Source organism: Mustela lutreola, chromosome X (assembly GCF_030435805.1).
Source record: "Mustela lutreola isolate mMusLut2 chromosome X, mMusLut2.pri, whole genome shotgun sequence".
Taxonomy (NCBI): Eukaryota; Metazoa; Chordata; class Mammalia; order Carnivora; family Mustelidae; genus Mustela; species Mustela lutreola.
This window is the reverse complement of record NC_081308.1, coordinates 93394152-93410662: the sequence shown is the minus strand read 5'-3', so window position 1 is coordinate 93410662 and position 16511 is coordinate 93394152. Positions and strand designations below refer to the sequence as shown.

Genomic DNA, 16511 nt, shown 5'->3' with positions numbered 1-16511 from the left:
ACATTACTTGAAGACAGATAAAAGATCAAAGTCAAAATGATAAAGCTTTTAGAAGAAAACACATAGAAATATCACCTTGGGATAATATCTTGGGATAAGCAAAGATTTCTAAAACAGAACATAAACAACACTAACCATAAAAGAAGACATTAATGATTGGATTTCTTCTAATTAATAACTTATACCAAAAAAGCCATGAGTAAAAAACCAAGTCACAGAATGGAAGAAGATAGTTGTGATACAAATATCTAACAACCCAATTAAAAATAGGAAAAAAGTACTTGACAAAGAGAATATACGAACTATAAGAAAAGAGGCTCGGCATCAATAAGTCATCAGGTAACTAGAAACTAAAACCACTTTGGAAAAATGGTTTGGTGTTATCTATGCAAAGAAAACCTGCAACTACCCCTATAATACAGCAATTCCATTCTCAGGTATATACACAACAGAAATGAATGCTTATGTCGTACAAAATACATGTGTAAGAATGTTCATAGCAGCTTTACTAACAATAGCCCTAGACCAAATGTCTGTTAACATTAGAATGAATATTCAGGTATATTCATACAAAGAACACCAAAGAGAAGTGAAAAATATTGCTAGAAACAAAAACATAGGTATCCTACAGACATAATATTGGACAAAAGAATGACACAAAAGAGCCCATACTGTATGAGTCCATTTATACAAAGTTCAAGATTAGGCAAACTAATGTATGATAGAGGATAAGCTAGTGGTTACTTTTGGGAGTGCTGACTAGGGGGCACAAGAGTCTTCTAGAGTCCTGGAAAAGTTCTGTATTTTTCAGGAGAGATTATATAGATACATTGATATACATATAAAGAGATTGAGATAGACAACTATACAGAAAGGGATATATATATATAGACATATCTATCTCTATCACTACCTCTATATCTAATATATTAATAATCCAAGGAGGTATGAAGAAAATCAGGACAAGTGAGGAAAGTGTTTAGAAATGGAAAAAGAGTAAAAAAAGATATTTGGATTACCGGGGTATAGGCTGCTGGTGACTTGGACAAAAACAGCATCTATGGAGTGGTGGATTAGGGGAGTAAAAACTTGACTGGAGTAAGAGTATCCAGAGATGGTAAGTAGAAAATTCTGGAGGAGTATTGCTGCAATGGGAGCAAGGGACTAGAACAGGATCTGGCAGGGAAAGTGGGATAAGGTATTTTCTAGTTGGGTGAAAAAAGGTATATTTGTATGCCGCTAGGAATGATCCAGTAAAAGGGAAAAAACTGACAACGTGGGAGAGGCAGGAATTTCTGGAATGAAATCCTTGGGAACACAAGAGGGAATGGAATCTACTGTACAAATAGAATAACTGGCTTTAGATAAGAGCAGTGATAGTAATAGGCTGGAGTGCAGAATATATGTGCACAGATTCAAGTAGGTACGTAAATGTGACAGTGGTAATCTGTGAAAATTCTCTTACTGCTTCAGTTGGTCAGTGGAAGTAGAAGCAGGTCAATATCTTAACATGAGAATGGAAGAGGAGGTGTTAAAAATTTGAGGAGGGAAGAGAAGGTGTAGGCTCAGAAGATGTGATAATTTGGAATTACCCAAACTAGGTTTTTGTTCCAAGTGAGTACATACAATCAAGTGAGAGAAGAGTGAAGGGGACAAGGGTTTATACATGGGATTGTTTACAATGATTGATCCTGACATTTATAGGTTATGAGGGAAGAAAGAATATCAAAAGGTTGAGGGAGAGTCAAAGTTGGTAGGTATCAGTGAGGCTGAAGTAATATCGGAGTCAGGTTATTATAGGTAGTGAGCTAGAAAGGATACAGTGGTCAGAAAATGGAATTCATGAAATCAAGATCATGTAAGTGTGCACTACTGGTGATGAGATGGTCTTGGGAGTAAGACCGTACCAGTGAGTGACTGAGGTAGAGTGGAGGATAGAGGGCATTTGGCTGAAGATTGGAAAGAATGAAGGAATGAATATGGGGGTCAAACCTTTCACTCCTTGTTCTCCTTGGAGTCCTCTATCACCTGGCAATCCCGGAGGGCCTGGAGGGCCTGCTTCACATATCTCATCACCTGAGACAAAATAAAGGATAGCAAACTAATAGTTGCAGAATATCCAGAAGACTAAACAAAAAGAAAGCAGACTAGAAAATAAGATCTATTTTCAGTTACTTCTCTGCAATTATACAACTACCTATAAGCATAAGGAAGATATAATATTGGCGATAATTTCAAGAGAAAATTTGAACATCAAAGAATCACCAAAAATCAAAAGTAGAAAAAGCAGTAGAATAGTGCAAACCTTCAGCTGGATTCACCTACGAATGAAAACAAAACAAACCCCACAGAATTTAGGAGAAAAGTATAGCTTACTAGGAGGGATGTGAGGGCCAGGAGGGCCAGGAGGCCCTGGAAGTCCAGGAGCCCCAGGCTGTCCATCAAGTCCAGGAGATCCAGGAACAGAAATTCCAGGTGGACCTTCATCACCTTTCTGTCCCCTTTCTCCAGGAAAGCCAGGGGGGCCAGGAGGACCAGTAACTGCAGTCCCTAAGATTAAAAAAATAAAGTGATCAAAATGATCTTATTTTAGAGATACTACTTTAGTTCTCAATGAGACATAAATAAAAAGATCTTCCTTTAATTTTTAATGCCAGTTATGTTTTTATTTTTTTTCTATAAGAATTGACATCTGGAAAAGCATGAAAAGTTTTAAATAATGTAACAACCAGTTTGAGTGTAAGAAAGAATAATTTAAGGTAGCTTTACTACTTTGGGAAATGTACTAACAACCCTCTACTTGCTCTTCTTTGATGCTACGATCTTTTAATCTAAGAAATACTAGAAAATATTAGGAAGAGAAAAAGAAGCATCTCAAAGTTTTCATGCAAACGTGGCTCTATTTCTGGACATTCTTCTGTACTACCTATTCCTGTAACATGAATGCATCTTTTTATAATAATAAAAATAATCATTATAATTATAAATGATTTGAATAATGCTTTCAGAACTGCTAAGGAAAATATACACATCTTTGTTCTTTTTCAAAACTATCTTTATAATGATATACTATAAGTGGGCTAATTGAATTTAAATTAAAAAAAGAAAATGCTTTGGGAAAAATTCAGAAATAAAATATTAATAGGATAAAAAAAGAAAATGCTTCTATTTTCATGAAAGAAGATGTTAGTTGAAAAAATGAATAAAAACCATCTTTACTAGACTTACAAATTTATCTTCTAAGTGCATTTTAAAATCAGTTTGTCAGTTTCATTTAAAAAATACTGGAATTTTGAATGAGATTTATTTGAATTTAAAGATTAAATTTTGGGAGAATCATCTGTTTATAATATTGAGTTCTCATATCAAGAAATTAGGTCTCTCCATTATTTATTAATTTATATTATTTAATGATATCTTATAGAACTCTGAAGAAAGGCCTTACACATCTTTTGTTTGGTTTATTCATGGGTTAATTTGATTACTACTATGAATTTTATTGCTATTACTATTGTTAACTGGATTTCTTTCTCATACATTTTATTTTTTTACTTCTGGTAAAGAGAAAGTCAAATTATTTAAGTATGCAACTATCATATCTGTCCACCTTGCAAACATTCTAAGTTCTGGTAATGTGTCATTTGATTCTTTTAGGCTTTCTAGGTAGATTATAATAGGGTTTGTGAATAACTCAAATTTGGGGTTTTGTTCCATCCTTACACCTCTTTTTTCTTCCAGATGTAGTGTACTGGCTGGTCTCTCCAGTGTAAGGACAAAGGGTATAGATAATTCTGAGTATGTGTATCTTATTTTTTACTTGAATGTGAATGTTCCTGATGTTTACCACAAAAAGTATGACATTTCCTATACAGTCCTATACTTCCTATATGCAGCAGCTTCATTAAGTTCCCTTTTAAACCTAGTTATTTTTTCTTTTTTAAAAGATTTTATTTATTTATTTATTTGTCAGAAAAAGAGAGAGAGAAAGCACACAAGCAGGCAGAAAGGCAGGCAGAGGCGGAGAGAGAGGCAGACTCCCTGCTGAGCAAGGAGCCTGACAGGGGCCTCAATCCCAGGACTCTGGGATAACTTTTTTACCTTTCAAAAATTGAATGAGCATTGAATTTTACTCTTTTCTTAACAAATATTGGCCCATTCTCTTTTAATCTGTCAATATAGTCAATTACAATAATGTTGAACCACATCTTCTTGATCCATTCATCTGTTGATGGACATCTAGGTTCTTTCCACAGTTTGGCTAGAACCATCCTTGAAATCTTAGGGTAAAATCTAGTTGGTCATATCATCATATTATTTCATATTTTTCTGGATTTACAAATATTTTATTTAGGATTTTTTAATATTCATAAATGAGAGTGAATTATAATTATTTCTAGTGCTATCTCCTTGGTGGTTTGGTGTCAATGTTATAAAATTAAAAGACAGCCTCTTCAATAAATGGTGCTGGGAAAATTTGACAGCCACATGCAGAAAAATGAAATTAAATGTCCTTTTTTAAAAAAAAGTTCTGAAAAAGTTTGTAAAATATCAGAATTACTCACTCAATAACTTAGTAGAATTCATCCACAAAACTAACCACCTATAAAATGGTTTTTTCATAGAAATCCTTAACATTTCTAAATCTTCCATGGTAATTAATCTACTAAGGTTTTTTTTTACTTTCTCAGGAAAATTTTAGTAATTTGTGTTTTTTGTTTCATGAATAATGGATATTTCATTTAGAATTTCCATTATATTGATGGAGTTTTACAGTTTTCTTATAATTTAAAAAAATTAATTGTATTTATGGTAATAATACTTTATTGATATTATTTGTGCCTTCTCTTGTTTTTCTCTTGATCATATTTTTTTCTTGTTTTTACCTTTATCAAGTTTTTCCTTCTATTTTGTTTATGCTTATTTCAGTTCTTATTATTTTTTCAAATTAGCTCATTTATGTTTAGTATCATTTATGTTTAGTATCACATTAAGGGCACCACTTTGGCTATGTTTAGTAAGTTTTGATTATAAGGTTGTTTAGCATTTAGTCATTTCTCTTTATTTCTTGCTTACCTCCAAAGTTATTTACATATGTTCATTTTAATATACAAATGTAAAGATATTTGGTGCTTTCTGCTGTTAATTTCTAACTTCATTTCACTGTGGTCACAGAGCACAGCTTGCAAAGAATTTTTTAAATTTTTTGACAGGATTTAATCCCCTTAATAACTATACACAGGGTAGCATAATAAGCCTGTTTTACAGATGAAGAAACAAACTCAGAGAGTGAATAACTTGGCTAAGATCTCCATGACAGGAAGTGGTTAAAGCTAGGATATGAACGGAGATTGAGATCATATAATTCCAGAGTCTTGGACCAAATGCTATGGCAGCTGGCCTTAGTACTAACCAGAGAAAGAATTCTGGTTCAAGCTGATTGGATTTGCATGTTGAAGCATGGCAAAAAGTGTAAGGGTATACGGTTTAATACATTATCCAAAAGGAACACATCTGGTAACCAGTACCCCCAAGAACTAGAACATCACCAACTCTCCAGGAGCCCCTTCATCTACCCATCCCAAGTCACTGCCCTCTCTTTCCCAAGGATAACAAATATTCTAACTTCTAAATTAGTTTTGCTTGTTTTTGAACTTCATTGCAATGAAATCATACAGAATGTACTCCTTTATGTCGGGCTTCTTTCATTATGTTTGTAAAGTTCCAGTATTTTTGAATGTGGCTGTAAGTTCATTTTTATTTCTGTATAGCATCCCATTATTTAAAAATAATTTTAAAAGACTTTTTTCAGGGGGCACCTGTTTGGCTCAGTCAGTTAAGTGTCCCACTCTTGGTTTCGGCTCAGGTTGTGATCTCATGGGTGGTGGGATCCAAGCACACACTGGGCTCAAGTTCAGTGGCATTTGCTCCAGTCTGCTCTAAGATTCTCTCCTGCTCCTCCCCAAACTTGCACTCCTGTGTGTCTGTGTGTGTGCAAACACACACCTGCTCTCTCAATAACAGATAAATCTTTTTAAAAATGAAAGATTTTTTCTGATCTAGGAGAGTAGATTTTTTTTAAATGTTTCACATAAGTTTGAAAAGAATGTATATTCTTTGCTGCACACATTTCTTTCTCCCACATATGCAGCTTGACAGTGTTGCTCAAATCATTTATATCCTGATTTATTTTTCACCTCCTTAATATGTTATCACTAGGAGTTTGTCAGTTTTTATTTTATATATTCAAAGCTGTACTTTTAGATATACAAAGTTTCATGACTTTTACATAATTGTGGTATAATCTGTCTATATCTATCCATATGAGATATCTCTCTTTTTTTTTTATTTTATTTTTAAATTTTTTTTATTTTTTTTTTTAATTTTTTATAAACATATATTTTTATCCCCAGGGGTACAGGTCTGTGAATCACCAGGTTTACACACTTCACAGCACTCACCAAATCACATGCCCTCCCCAATGTCCATAATCCCAACCCCTTCTCCCAAACCCCCTCCCCCCGGCAACCCTCAGTTTGTTTTGTGAGATTAAGAGTCACTTATGGTTTGTCTCCCTCCCAATCCCATCTTGTTTCATTTATTCTTCTTCTACCCACTTAAGCCTCCATGTTGTATCACCACTTCCTCATATCAGGGAGATCATATGATAGTTGTCTTTCTCTGCTTGACTTATTTCGCTAAGCATGATACGCTCTAGTTCCATCCATGTTGTTGCAAATGGCAAGATATCTCTCTTTTTAATGTACTTCTTGATTTGAATTCCATTTCATGCTGTATTAGAATTGTTAAACCAGCTTTCTTTTAGATAGCACTTGCCTAATACTTTTCAACTGCTTTATTTAAAAAAAATTATGTCCTTTTAACTTAAATGGGCCTATTATGCACAGTATATATTCATATTTCAATTTTATTTTAGTTTTTGTCTTTTAATCAATGCTTAGTGCTTTCACATTTATTGGAGTAGCTGATTTGTTTATGACTTCTCATCATCTTATCTTTTATTTTCTATTTACCAAAGTTTGTCTGTGTCTGTTTTGTCCCAATTCTAAATTATATTATGTAAATCCAGATTTTTGGTTATTCTCTTTTCTCAAAGGATGTATAAGTCATGCATTTTACTGATAGTCTTCTCTAGTGGTTACTACTAAAATTTTGACCTATGTACTTCAACTTACATTTTTCTAAAAACTGAGAATTAATAATATTAGTATTCTCTCTTGCTAATAAGACAAAAAACCTTATGATTGATTTCCCCCTCTTCTCTCTGCATCACCTCATCCTATGGTAACAATGTGTATAAATATAGTTCCACAAAATATCTTTCCTAAACATTCATTCTTTTTTTTTTAGGATGAAATATCTTTTTTTCCAATTTATTTATTTTCAGAAAAACAGTATTCATTATTTTTGCACCACAGCCAGTGCTCCATGCAATCCGTGCCCTCTATAATACCCACCACCTGGTACCCCGACCTCCCACCTCCCCGCCACTTCAAACCCCTCAGATTGTTTTTCAGAGTCCATAGTCTCTCGTGATTCACCTCCCCTTCCAATTTACCCCAGTGTGTGCCTGGATCCCACCACCCATGAGATCACAACCTGAGCCGAAACCAAGAGTGGGACACTTAACTGGGACAAGGACACCCTTTGTCCTCCATGCTATTTGTTATGCTCCACAAATAAGTGAAACCATATGATAATTGACTCTCTCTGCTTGACTTATTTCACTCAGCATAATCTCTTCCAGTCCCGTCCATGTTACTACAAAAGTTGGGTATTCTTCCTTTCTGATGGAGGCATAATACTCCATAGTGTATATGGACCACATCTTCCTTATCCATTCGTCCGTTGAAGGGCATCTTGGTTCTTTCCATAGTTTGGCGACCGTGGCCATTGCTGCTATAAACATTCATTCTTCTATTTCACCCATTCCCACCCCCAAGTTCATCCTGAACTCATTTCCCTCTTCTTATTCACCTCCCCTTCTTAGACTAAACCCTCCAGTATCTACTTTAGAGACGTTCTGGAGGTGGAAATTTTCTAAGTATCCTATCTTCACACTACAATAACAGTTTGATGTAATAAAGAATCCCAAATTCATAATTATTTTTCTTTATTACTCTGAAAATGCTCCAATATCTTCCTCTGACTCTCATTGCTTTGTAGGTGGTCTGCCTTTTCCCTCAGAGAGTTTTTAAGAGTTTCTTTTTATCCTTAAATTCTAAAATGTCCCTACAATATGTCATTATGTATTTGTATATTATTATCTTACTCTTGCTTGGTGATTCATACACTTTCATAGGGACTCATGTTTTCTTTCAATAAATAGAAGTTCTCAGTCATTAATTTTGCAAATTTGCCTGTTGTCCCATTCTCTCCTTGCTGAACTCCTGCATGATAAATTTTAGAACTTCTAGGTTTATCCTTTGTCTCTTAATTTTTCTTTCATATGACCTAATTCTATAACTTTTTTGTTGCATCCCAGAAGAATTCCTTATCTGAATTTTCTAGACATAGTATGTGTTTAGTCTGCTACCTTGAAATTAGAAATTCAAAGTGTATCCTTAGAAAGAAAAGAACCCACATTTATTCTTTCTCCTTGGGGGGATCACTGAGTATCACTCATCTCATCATGTTATTAATTCATTAGTCAAATTTTTGAAGGGTAGGGAACAATAATTTATTAAACATATGTTTGCCAGGTGCTACACCAGATGACTTTTCATATTTTACATAAATCCATATTATCTCTTCATTTTTGAGAACATCCAAATACACGTGCTGGACAAGGGTGCTACTCAGTCTATGGCCAAATTAGAAATGCTCTACTGTATTATTTATCTCCAATAAGGGAATGATACAACACTCAGTGCTGAGCCCCCAAATTTTATTGCACAGCAAAATCACTATAAGGATTTCTAAATAGATATTTCTGGAATTCTTTTTTATTTTTTTTTATTTTTTTATTTTTTTTAAATTTTTTTATTTTTTATAAACGATATTTCTGGAATTCTAAGTGGATAGTGTCAATTACTACTTTAATAGAGAAAATATTATAAAACTAGGCATTATTAGAATAGCATTCCCTTCCATAGCAGAATGAAAAACGTAATGATTCATTTTGGATCACAGAAACACTGGGTGTAATTTATTAATAAAAGGTAGAAATTGTATTTTGGGGGTAAAAGGGAACTATCCAATCGATTTTTTTTTTAAGTACCGGTGAGAAATTTGGTGAGAAAGGCTATAGTATGAGTTGAGAAGTATCCGTCAATTAAAAAATACGCACGTCTTCTACTGCCCTGCTCATCCTGGAACTAGTATGATAATACCAGACATGTGGATTAGGAAAGATGCTACCAACACAAGAACATTAAGTACAGTCTCTTTTACCTGGAGGTCCAGGAAGGCCAGGTGGTCCCTGTATTCCAGGAAGTCCTTGCTCTCCTTTTTCTCCAGGCAAGCCCGGTAATCCAATGTTTCCTTTTTCTCCTACAGTTACACCAGTCCCAGGCCTAGGAATTACCTTTATTATGAAAGAAAAAAAATAAAGGAACTCAAAGGGGAAGTGATTAGTTCTAAAAATAACCTATCAGCTACATATAATTACAGTGTCATCATTTACACAAAGCTCTGCATGCAATATCATCAAGACAAGTACACATATTATGAGCCACATTCCGTATCACTCCTATCCTGTAACTGATTAGAAACTGTTAAATACCAATAATAATATTACCACCCTCCTGAGTCCTAGGCTTCTGAGCTAGAATTTTTTTTTTTGATGTCTCTTATCACAGTCAATTCATTCCAGTTACCTAAGCCTGATAATTTTTTACTGAAAATTTCTAATTCACCTCCTTCTTTCCTGTTGCTACAGCCACTATGCCCATCTTACACTTGGACTAACAGAAGCACCTCAGAGCGTCTTCCTTTCAATCCAATCTACTGCTAGGATATACTTCCTTAAAAATCAATTTCTCTGTGTTAGCTATCCTATTTAAGGACTCAAAATTGCTCACCACTTCTTACTATGTCTGATCCTACTTTTCACAATGGACTCTGTCAAATCTCTTCTCCCTTCCAATACCTCTCTCCCCTATTTCATCTCCTGTTATTTCTAGCAGTGAAATTTTAGGAGAGTGAGGTCTATCTGATTATAACCACTTCATGGATCTTGCACATTCCTGCCCTTTGCTTTGAATATGCCATTTCAAGTATCTCTAATGCCTTCTCCCAATCTTTCTCTTTATCAACCCACATTTCTTTCTTCCTCTAAAACAAAACGAAACAAACTCATCTCTTTTAGGAGGGCTTTATTGATTAGAATCAACTGACTGATCACTCCTTTTCTCTTGGTCTTATTAGAATCTCACTGTCTAAAGAATTTCATGTTAAATAATTGAAATATAAATTAATTAATCTCATAGAGCTATAATGATAATTAAGCTTTAGATTTAAGCAAATGTTGAGCTGGCATACAAATCAACACCTACTGCCAAAGTACAATATTTCATCCTGATTCTATTGGGTAGAACTATTCAGACAAAAGGAGACTGAAAGTTGTGGGACCTGGAATGGAGATAATAGTTCAAAAGGGAAAGTAAGCTGCTAGATAGAAATGCATTCACAAAATTTCCATTTCTGGGACAGCTGGGTGGCTCAATTCATTAAGCAGCTGCCTTCGGCTCGGGTTGTGATCCCAGACTCCTGGGATCAAGTCCCACATCGGGCTCCTGGCTCAGCGGAGAGCCTGCTTCTCCCTCCCTCCCACTCTGCCTGCTGCTCTCCCTGCTTGTACTCTCCCTCTCTGCTAAATGAATACATAAAATCTTTTTAAAAATTTCCATTTCTTCTGATATTTATCAAAATGTTATTATCTCAGGGGCACTTGAGGGGCTCAGTTAGATAAAGGCGTTTGCCTTCAGCTCAGGTCATAATCTCAGGGTCCTGGGACTGAGTCCCGCATTGGGCTCCCTGTTCAGCAGGGAGTCTGCTTCTCCCTCTTCCTCTGCCTCTCTTTTTCTCTCTGTCTCTCATGAATAAATAAGTAAAATCTTTAAAAATGTTATTATCTAATTTTATAAAGGAACTATTTCTCAGAGAACTAAAATTCTGATTTTAAAATGAAAGTGAATAAAAACTGTCTAAGATCTTTAAGTATATCCTCATTAGATTTGTTAAGTACTAAGTATCAATACCTGAGACTGACTATGGACAGCAAGAATTAATGCTACTCAAACATTTGAATATATAGACGTTATGACACCTGCACCTTTACAGATTCAAGACAGTATAAAACCAAGAGTCTTACCAAATTTAAACCAAAGGAAAGCCAATATGTCAAACTGTAGTAATGGTATTTTATTCATAATAAGATTGGAAATATATTTGACTTAAATTTCATGGTGAATGCAAACATGACAAAATCTGCAACCCCCCTAATTATTCTTTCATAGAGCAGTTTCCTACATATGATTAAGAGCCCCTAGAAAGCACATACCCAAGGAAGAAAGATGTGTGAATCAGACAATCACTAATTGAGAAAACCTATTAAGACCAAATCCATCTTTCCAGAACTCTGCAGGGGAAAGGGCCAATCCCTAGTTTCCCAAGTATCTTTTATTGAACCTTTTTATAAGCAACACTTGCACCACCTGCTGGTTACTTGAGAAATAATTTGGCATTCATGATGCAAAACAACGCAGTGCCATAATTTTGAACCTTTACTATGGAGAAGTAACATATAGGAAGAGCAATACAAGTCTTTGAGGTTAACATTACTGAAGTTTTTAGATGTAGACTTTTAAGCCAATAGAAATTACCAATGACTTGGAATTTTGTGTTCTATGAGGAAAAGGATAGGAATACTAAGGCACAAAAATAAGAATGCATTCATATAAATTTTCTAAATGAAGACTAAAAACAAAAACAAAAACAAAAACAAAAAACTTACAAGTCCAGGAGGCCCAGTTGGGCCAATGTCACCCTTTTGGCCCTGTTTAATATAAGTGTAAAGTAGATTAGTAAAAAAAAAAAAAAAAAATCACATAAAAACACCAATTTCCTTAAAAACATAGCAGATAACTAAGTTTCAGAAAGACCCAAGAATCCATAATAAAATATCTCAAAGAGAAACACAATTTGAGGCAATGAGGCAGTATTAAAATAAGTCTAGGAAGACCCATGATGTCTCAGATATTTCCATTAGTGACAGATACTTTAGAGCTGATGGACTTAATTGTAATCAGCAATAGCTAATTAATTATAATTGCTTTGTGAGTTTCCTCTTAGAAACTAATGAAAGACAAATTCAGAGACAAAACAGTTACTATAAACCAGTAGGTACAACAGCACAAAAAACATGGCATGCAACTGTTATTCTACCAGCTAAGACCCAAGGATAGATGTCTTTCTCAACCCTGTTTTTGTTCTAGACTTGTTCATAGGAACTCTTCATCTATATAAAAGCTGCATTTATTTAGTTTAAAGAGTTTTTCAATCCTATCACTTTACTTACTACTTGAACAAAAATCTTGTTGTCTGAGTATTTATTATCTTCCTTTATTCTGGCTGTGCCCCCTAGTCCAAGCTTGAAGTTGGATCTAGTTTAGAGATAAATCACCATTAAAACATGTGCCCTCTGGGTACATTCAAGTTTGTAACACCTTTTCTTCCTTGCCTGCAAAAAAATGCTTTTCAATATTGGTTTTCATATAAAGCAATTAGAGACCACAGAGATTAGAAAACTTGATATTTTGTGTTCTGCTATAAATAAGGGAAATGTGTGCTTTGTACATTTTTTCAACGTCACTTTTAAAATAGATAACTAAATAAATGACTTCCAGTCAAGCTGTATAGCCAAATTAAAAAAAAAAAGTGACAAAGAATTAGCCACAGACTTTCAGACAATGATTGCAAAGAGAATGGAAATGTTTAGTGGAGACATTCTAAATTCACAGCTAAAAGCCTAGTATAAGGACCTCACTAATATAGAGCTGAATCCACTTTCTAGAGAACAAAAGTTTTGCCGATTCATGTTCAAAATGAAGGCACCAACTTTTCATAATGGAAATGCTAAAGTTAAACAATTCTTCATGTATTCCCATCACATGGATTGTGATTTAGGACAATGAATGAAAGTTTAGAGGAAATGATACAAAACACCAAAAGATGAATAAAGAAGGTATGTTTTGAATACAAAAGCTAGTTATTAAGAAATTTTTCATCTAGAACTCAACCTTGGGAGCACCTGGGTGGCTCAGTTGGTTAAGCAACTGCCTTCAGCTCCTTGAATCACAGGATAGGATTGAGTCCCACATCAGGCTCCCTGCTCAGTGGGGAATCTGCTTTTCCCTCTGCCACTACTCTCTTGTGCCCTCTCTCTCTCTCTCAAATAAATAAAATAAAATAATTCTTTAAAAAAAAACCCTTGGGGGGCGACTTGGTGGCTCAGTCAGTTAAGCCTCTGCCTTCGGCTCAGGTTGTGATCTCGGGGTCATGGGATCAAGCCCCGCATCAGGCTCTCTGCTCGGCAGGGAGCCTGCTTCTCCCTCTCTCTCTGCCTGTCTCTCTGCCTACTTGTGATCTCTGTCTGTCAAATAAATAAATAAAATCTTAAAAAAATAAAAAAATTTAAAAAAACCTTGGAAGAGAAAAGGATTATGTTAAGTAGAATAAAACCAGTCACTTCAAAATATTAAAATTCTTACCTTTTCTCCATGCCTTCCTGGTTTACCGGGGTAACCAGGATCACCAGGCAAACCCTTTAAAATACAGAGATCAGGGTGACATTAGCAAAAATGGTAGAGTAAGCCCAGTGATGGGTATTTAGGAGGGCATGTATTACGTGGAACACTGGGTATTATATGCAAACAATGAATCATGGAATACTACATCAAAAATAATTGACGACTATATGGTGACTAACATAACATAATAAAAAAAATGGTAGAGTCAGGATGTCCAAGCGCCCTCTTCTCCATAAAAGCAACAAAGAACACTGGCAAAAAATGGTCAGAGTCAACTTTTTTAGAACACTAGAAATTAACCAAAGGCTTGTAGCAATCCAGGAAGTATTTGTTGGGGAAAACAAAATGACTTAATCTTGGTAAGATCACAGAGCTTTGTGACATTTTAACTTGCTCTAGTTCCAACACCTTTCCCCAGCCCCATGGTATCCTTGAAAACCAACAGCTCACAATCAAGGTGAAAACCAGAGCGTAGCAGCAAATGGAAGGGAAAGAACTAGGATGGAGCTTCTTCAAGTACCTATTCCCAAAGAGTTGTCATTTTTTTACCTGTCTGGTGACTATCTTTATTTGACCTGACTTGAGTTTTCACAGTGAAAACAGAGAACATATCTTTTCTCTGAAGATATCTGTCAAAACCAATCAGAGGTAATTATTGATCATCATGGCAGCCTAAACCATGAAACAAAGACCAATCTGTCAAGAGCTATGGCCCTGAATTTACCTCCCCTTAAACCATTTTATGCTAAAGTAATTTATGATTATAGAGTTTACAAATTGAGGACTACCTATTTAGCAAAATCATTTGGAAACCAATTTATCTGATTTTAAGACTTCCAACTTCTAATCTTGTTAAGAATTACTGCTTTCCTTCAGAGTGGCCTCCAAAATTTCATCAAATTTTCTGTCCTTGAAAACCTTTTTTTTATTATGTTATGTTAGTCACCACACAGAAAACCTCTTTTAACATCTATTGTGCATACTCTTGATACTAAGGCTGCTTGAAATAATATTCCTAGACTTGCGTGTTTTATTTTCTACTTTATTTTGTAGTAATTATCTGTCAAAACTTTTATTGAAAAAAAAAACTTATGTTCACACAAAATACTGTATGTGAATGTTTTGAGCAGTTTTATTCATAATGGCCCAAACCAGAAACAACCAAAATATCCTCCCCTGGAAATGGATAAACAAACCTTGATACATCCCCACAATCAAATACTTCTCAGCAATAAAAGGAATGAACTATTGATAAATAGTACAATGTATTATGCTATGTGAAAGAATCCTGATTCAGAAAGCTATATACAATATGACTACATTTAAATGACAATCTGGAATAAGGAATATCATAGGGATAGAAAATAGATCAAATGCTGCCAGGGGCTTTGGGTGGTAAGGGAGAAGATGACTACAAAAGAATGTTGGGGGAATTTTTGAAGGTTATAGAATTGTTTTTGATTTTAAAGCTGATTATACAACTGTATGTGTTTGCCAAAATACACAGAATTGTACACTGAAAATGGTTCATTTTACTGTATACATGCTATATCTCAAGAAATCTGACTTAAAAATCGAACTTCGTTTTTTTTTAACAAAGAAATTTTAAGTTTGTATTCAAAAGAGAAAGTATAATTTCCAGTCATAATAACTATTTCCAAACCCAAGCCTTGTTTGCCATCCTGCTTCTCTAGAACCACATATAAATGTTATTTTGGGGGGGTGAGGTGAAGGGGACAGGCTTTAATCTACTCACTGGAATTCCTGGTTGGCCAGTCTCTCCATCTTTGCCCGGTTTACCCTATAAGATTAAAAGAAATGCAAGAATATAAATTTCTTATTTAGGAAGTATGAGATTAAAGAACATAACAAACTTTATCCCTGCCTTGGACTATTAAGTACACTTTTCAGACTTTGCTATTACAATAAATAAATGAATATGACATTCTGAGACAAAGAAAGTAGGAATTAAGAGGAAAGAATAGAATTATTACACACACACACAAACACATATTTAAAATTTTTTCCAAAGAGAATTAGTGGTTCTAATACTTACTCTTTTGCCAGGCTCTCCTTGCTCACCCTTCTCACCTTTCACACCACCTGGAGGCCCCTGTACACACAAAAGTGGTTTAACACTGGTACATGGAGTGCTATGTATCAATACCAATTTACATTAAATGACATTAAAGAATTTTAGGTGACTTACTGGAGGACCACGTAGCCCTGGAGGTCCAGGAGGCCCTCGGTCACCAGGAAGTCCCTACACAGTAGTAGGGGAAAGGAAAGCAACATTAGTACTAGAGCTAGCTAAGAACACTTTTAACAAACTGAACTATAGACTCAGATTTCAACTCAAAGTTGAAATCTGCTAGGCAAAAGAACCAAGAGCCATCTTCGGTTAATTCAGTTCATTTCTAATGTATGTACAAGCTGAGTTTTGAGGTAAATAAAAAGACAACACTTGAAATGAAATTATTAATGATACATTTTATGAAAAGCAAGAATACCTAAAACAAGGAGATAAAGGGTCTATATCTCCTATATTTAGCATACATTTCATATCATACATACATATCACATACATTTTGGCAGAGAATTAAATGACCCAATCCATATTGATGGTAGAGTTTCAGTACAATTTGTCCTTAATTCTTAACTTTATTATTAGCATTTAAGTGAAACAACAATGTACACACTTTGTTCAAGGGTGGGTCACTGTGCTATAAAAGATATGTAAGG

General features: G+C 34.8%; 1 protein-coding gene across 1 annotated transcript in view; it reads right to left on the bottom strand.

Moving 5' to 3' along the window:
- The window catches only part of COL4A5 (collagen type IV alpha 5 chain), a 253144-nt gene that overhangs the window by 95229 nt on the left and 141404 nt on the right, over nt 1-16511 (bottom strand). Inside the window, exons 14-21 of the mRNA XM_059158581.1 lie at nt 15979-16032; nt 15826-15882; nt 15526-15570; nt 13731-13784; nt 11975-12016; nt 9412-9544; nt 2377-2550; nt 1993-2076 (exon numbers count right to left, since the gene is read on the bottom strand). Of these exons, the coding sequence (XP_059014564.1) occupies nt 1993-2076; nt 2377-2550; nt 9412-9544; nt 11975-12016; nt 13731-13784; nt 15526-15570; nt 15826-15882; nt 15979-16032 (643 nt within the window). The remainder of the gene's footprint in view (nt 1-1992; nt 2077-2376; nt 2551-9411; nt 9545-11974; nt 12017-13730; nt 13785-15525; nt 15571-15825; nt 15883-15978; nt 16033-16511) is intronic.